This window comes from Sander lucioperca, chromosome 6, assembly GCF_008315115.2.
Source record: "Sander lucioperca isolate FBNREF2018 chromosome 6, SLUC_FBN_1.2, whole genome shotgun sequence".
NCBI classification, from domain to species: Eukaryota; Metazoa; Chordata; class Actinopteri; order Perciformes; family Percidae; genus Sander; species Sander lucioperca.
Window position 1 is genome coordinate 37,554,160 of NC_050178.1, and position 5,567 is coordinate 37,559,726.

Sequence of the window (5,567 nt, forward strand, 5' to 3'; positions counted from 1 at the left end):
CTTGCTCTTGGGTTAAAACGGAAACATGAATAACAAAAAACAACAGTTGAAAAACGAGCAGTTTTCCAGTTAATTTTTAATTTCTATGGACGTTGGAAAAATGAGAAAACGGAGCTCATAGTTTTGTTTCAACATTTGAAACATCGACCCATTTTTCCATTTTTTTCATTTTTGGTTTAAAACGAAAAACGGATTATACTTTAGTACCCTGACCTGCCTCCCATCAAAACACCCAAATTATTTCTATCAAAGAAAGACAAACAAACAGTTTGTAGTTTAGTTTATTATCTGTACAAAGATAACAACAAAGCAAAACAAACCCAGTTTTCAGATATACATACATTAGTTATAACTGGGAGAAAGTAAACAACTAAATTAAAATGTGTATAAGCCCATTAAAAAGGAAAAACATTTGTTAGAAAACACTTTGAACATCTCAATGAATTAAAATATACCTGCTCTACTTCTGTGACTAGATGATAAAAACGAGACATAAACTTACAGCTAACTACCTAATAAAAACATTAATAATAGTAATTAAAAGTAATTAATATCTGTTGAAACCGTCACAGTGAACCAGAGAAGATGACCAAAACATTTCCCCGCAGTGGAACACAAAAGATTTAACAGTCTGTATTTATGTTTGTAGTGGCGGCGCCCTCTAGTGGCCGTCGTAGTTCTGACGGGAGCAAAGCAGGAAGTAAGTTGAGGAAGTTTAAGAGCGCCAAATGTCCTAGTAAGGAGATAGGTTTGGGGGAGGGGATTCATGATGGTCATGATCAAATGGGGTTCATGTCCCATTTGGAAAGAAAAGGAAACAGAGGTTTTTTTTACTTTACAGAAGAAATGGAGCTACGTCTCGTTCTGCGTCACGTGGTAACTTTCAGGAAGTAAAGTAACGTCTGATTTGAGCCCAAACCTCCATCTTTTTATCAACTTAACTCAGTAGTTTTGGTGTCTAAACCTAACCAAACTGGGACCGTTTCACAACATTAACAATGTGTTTAAAACTGTGACTGTTACCTTCTCTGGTTTAAATATGAGGACGTACTTCCTGCCGCCACCAGGGGTGCTAGTTTATGAAACTCCTGTGGGTCTCTTTGACGGTAGAAATAAATGACAGATGTCATTGTCTGGTTGATATTTATTCAGCACATCTCAAACATGGAGGCAGTTAAAGGCAAAGAAAACATTAAAACATTTTAAACAATACGCAACATAACCAGAATGAAATCAATTAAGATCAAGACAAAATTCAAGCATATGATGACATATTAGCATATGTTAGCATGTGTTAGTATGTTAACATATGCTAGTATGTTGGCATATGATAGCTACCTTTCTATTAACACAGATAACCTTTTTTACTGACACAGAAAACCCAGTAGAACGTCACATCAGCATATGCTAGCTTGTTGGCATATGTAAAAATATGTTAGCATGTTAGCATATGCTATAATGGGTTAGCATAATGGGTGAATATTTACTACACATGCCCAGTTTGCGTGTGAATGGTCATGTGATATGTGTTGTCAAATGTGTAACCGGCAATTTCTACTGGATGCGGAACGTCTGCGTGCTCCGCCGTCCGTCAATACCCACCAGGTCCGGATTTGTTGCGGCACGGCTGCGGCCATGACTGACAGCTGTAGTCACGAGGACCCACAATGCCTCGCAAATTCACGTAGAATAGAACCACAAAACCACCACCAGTTAGTTTCCATCCAGAGGAGTAGAGGGGAAACTACTCTGAGCTGTGTTTTCAAGGTGTAGTGCAGGAAATATGATCCGCCGTGAGCACGCTGGATTTTACTTTGAAAATTAACCAGATTTTTATTTAGTTTCTGTGCTTGACTTCCTGTCCCGCACAATCTGAATTGTGCTGAATTGCTGCGGAGCTCTCCGGCGTCCGGCAAAAATAGAAGCTCTGCATATCTGCTCCGCAGGGCTGGGACCGCCGGAGCTGGGACGGAGTCGGGACGCAGATGTTCCGCAGTCAGTGGAAATACACACATTGACTTTAATGGAAACCTAATGACTCCATTGACGTTCCGGAGACGTTCCGCAGACGTTCCACATCCAGTGGAAATTGCCGGTAAATATGGACTCGTGTGGACAGAGATAGTTTTTGTCTCAAAAAGCCGATGACAAACCAAAATGTAGTAGTGTGGATGTTGTGACCTGAGTGCACTTTTCTAGGTTACACTGTTAGTGGACGCACGTCAGTCACTTCTATCTGACCATTCACACGCACATGCCCAGTGTGTGCGAATGGTCATGTGATACGTGGTATCAGATGTGTTAATATGAACGGAGATGGAGCTAAAACTCGTGTGTGGACGGAGATCTTATCTTAAAAATGCCGCTTAAAAGCAGTGTGGATGTAGCCTGAGTCCACTTTTCTAGTTCTCACCATTAGTGTTGTTTTCCAGACTGCTGACATCTTCAACTCTGCAACAACACACAGAGACCAAAATCTTGTCTAGGGCCCCTTTCTTCATGAAAATATACAGAACCAAGTCTGCAAGAGGATTCAGCTTAAGAAACACAGAAGACAGGGAGAAGAGAGCATTAGTTTGTGATTGGTCTTTTATGTATCTCACTACCATTATCAAAATGATGTCAGGCAGGAAAAGCAGCATGTAAATTAGCAGCACCAGGACCAAAGTTCCTACAATTCGTCGTTTTTCCTCAGGCAGGATCGAGACGGAGGCAGACAGGGCTTTGAGAGTCGCACAGCAGAAGAATATGAGCAGTGGGAAGGGAAGGAACAGAAAGACAACGGCGATGATTTGTGGTACATTAAAATTACCACCAAAGAATACAGTGAAAACGTAGAGAGCAGGAAGGGCCCAGGCCACGACACAGATCACCACAGTGGACTTGATGGTTCGTCTGCAGTGGTACCACAGTGGGAAGACGATCAGCAAATACCTGAAATACAAGATAAACAGCTTCAGATTTCAATAATACAACGGTCAGACACAGAAGGAGCTACACATGCTGGATCAACGTATTCTCATGAATGGGTTTGTAAGATTGTACGATAATGTACAACAACTCCTATGATAGGAGTCAGATACCTTTCCATGGCGATGCACACCATGAAGCCAACACTGGTCATCAGACTGTAGTTGTAAATACTATAGTAGATAATGAATATTATCGGGCTGTCAGGTTGTACCACGTCACAGATCATGCAGCAGAGCTGGATGAGGTCAGAAATCAGAAGGTTGATGATGTAGATGGGAACAACGTGGTCATTTCGTACCTGCAGGAAAGAAAATCAGAGTAAATCTGAACTCTCTGCTCAGCAGTTGCAGTCAGTCAGCCTTTTTTGAATTTCATATTTTTCATCAAACTCTTCTGTGCAGTCAGAAACACATTCTCATACACACAACTCATCAAAAACTGACACTTGGTCAGCACCCACAGAGTTTAATCTTTCAATGTGGAGGGTAAAACCACTTAATTTCCCCTTGGGGATCAATAAAGTATCTATCTAGTTAGAGTTAGGGAAAGATCGTGGATGGGGTTACACACTAGACGTTTAAGTGACACACAGGACAAGAACGGGACAGTTGGGGTTAGGAAAAGATTGTGGGTTGGGTTACAAAATTTACGTTTAGGTAAGACAAGGGACAGTTAGGGTTAGGAAACGATCATGGATGGGGTTACAACATGTACGTTAAAGTGACCCCTTGGACAAGAGGACAGAAACCTTGCAAACTTGGCACCCAACCCAGATCCTTTACAGACATATACAGGAAATAAATAAATCTCATTCCTAATGTTCATACCAGAGAGTAGAGAGAGTAGATGGCGACGAAGGTCAATGGAAGGCCGATGCAAATGATGATGCACGTCACCACATCTGTGATGAATAAAGCTTTAGTGTCATCGTGGTAGCTGAAGGTGCTGTTGGTGTAATTACTGGAGCCAAAGGTGCTGTTGGTGAGATTATGGGAACCTGAGATAAATATGCTGTTGTAAATATCAGAGCTTGGGTTGCCTTGAGGTCTGTCTATTGATTGAGGCTGGGGGTTAAAGGGTATAGCGATGCCAAACGGTGGAATGTTGGTTTCTGCGGGGTATGTTGAAGTTGGAATGGGGATGGTTGTCAAATCGTCCTCTGAAATGGTGCTGGTAAAGATGTTGTTGTCCTGTGTAGTGTTGTTAACGTCCATTTTTCAGAGGGTAACCTGTAGGTAAGGAGATCAGGTTATAGAAAGGGACATTTGGACTTTCAATTTATTTTAATAAATCAACATTTTAGCATGAAAATGTTCCAGGGACTTTTGTTTGAGCAGATATGTATTTTTATAGTTGTTTTGCATCTTTTGGGTGATAGTTTTGAGCCTTTTATTAATGGTTGTTTTTGTAGTTGTTTCGTAGTTGTCTCTCTGTTTTACCTTGTCTTTTGTCGGATCATTGTTCCTGTTAGTGTGTGTCTGTTTCATGGAGATCTGTCGTGTCGTGCTTTGCTGTCTGATATGTGTTTGTTATTAAATCCTTGAACTTGACCCGTTTTTAAAGTTTCTGTAGCAGAAATTTGAATTTCTTTCAACCAAACAGATGGTTCCATGAAACTCTCTTCACAAGTCAAATGAAGGATCAGTTCACTACTATCATTGACTTTTGGGTGTTTTATTCAATTTTAAAGCATTATTCTGACTAAAAGTTGACAGTCTGTGATTATCCATCAACATCCTCTGATCTTAAATATTAGTCAAAATAATTCATATATAGTTGTAATAAGTTGTTAGTGTGCACTGGTGGTAATGGGGGGGGGGGGGAAGCACAGAAAACATCGAACAGTGCTACAAAAACGTTGAAAAAAACGTTGAAAAGAGACAAAAACGTAAAAAGAAAACAGCAAAATAAGTGACAAAAACGTCAAAGATGTCAAAAAAAGTGTTTGTTTTCAATTTTGACCCGGAAGGACAACACAAGGGTTAATAATCTCTCTTTATAAGAAAAGTATTTAAAGTGTACCTTTTGAAAGCTGTGAGCCGAGCTGAAAGAGTTGTCAGATGTTCTGTCCTCTGCAGTCTCCAGTCAGTATGATGACATGGATGATAATCTACACCTCTTCTTTGGTGTCTCGCCGTGCGCCACAGTGGGAGGAGAGGCGTGGTAGAGGGCGTGGCGATGGCGATCTAGCAGCAACCTTTGTGCAAAGGATGAGAGCCATGGTCATTATGTGTCTTTTAATGGTCATTTTGACTCTTTTAAGAGTAATTTTGTGTCTTTTTACGGTCATTATGTGTTTTTTTATTTTCGTTTTGAGTCTTTTTGCATATGTCTTGTATATGTGTACACATATCTTGAGTACTGCTGTGAGGTCTGTACCTTCAGCCAGGTGTTTCAGTGATTTAATGTAATGTTTAATATAAATGGTGCTGCAGATTGGTTGGGTAAGGGAAGTCCCGCCCAATTCCTGGGGTTTCCTGAGATGGTGATGCTGATTGGTGCGACATGCGACCACTGCTCCAATCGAGGAGCTCCGGTGAAGTCCACCTCCGGCTTAAATAGTCTGCTTGACTGGTAGTTCAGGGCAGCTGTCA

At 40.8% G+C, this 5,567-nt stretch overlaps 1 protein-coding gene across 1 annotated transcript; it reads right to left on the minus strand.

Annotated features, from left to right (window-relative positions):
• Nucleotides 1–2,402: 2,402 nt before the first annotated feature.
• On the minus strand, nt 2,403–4,187 carry LOC118495359 (mas-related G-protein coupled receptor member A4-like). Its single transcript, XM_036002579.1, has 3 exons — nt 3,801–4,187; nt 3,084–3,271; nt 2,403–2,934 (listed from the first exon to the last, which is right to left on the minus strand). Exons 1-3 carry the CDS (start codon nt 4,185–4,187, stop codon nt 2,403–2,405), a joined length of 1,107 nt encoding a protein of 368 aa, XP_035858472.1.
• Between the last annotated feature and the right edge of the window lie 1,380 nt (nt 4,188–5,567).

Coding starts and splice junctions, on each gene's coding strand:
- LOC118495359 (XM_036002579.1), bottom strand. CDS start 4,187: ATGGACGTTAACAACACTACACAGGACAACAACATCTTTACCAGCACC. Junction 3,272..3,800: donor TCTACTCTCTCTACTCTCTG/GTATGAACATTA, acceptor TCTTTCCTGCAG/GTACGAAATGACCACGTTGT. Junction 2,935..3,083: donor GTGTGCATCGCCATGGAAAG/GTATCTGACTCC, acceptor CTTGTATTTCAG/GTATTTGCTGATCGTCTTCC.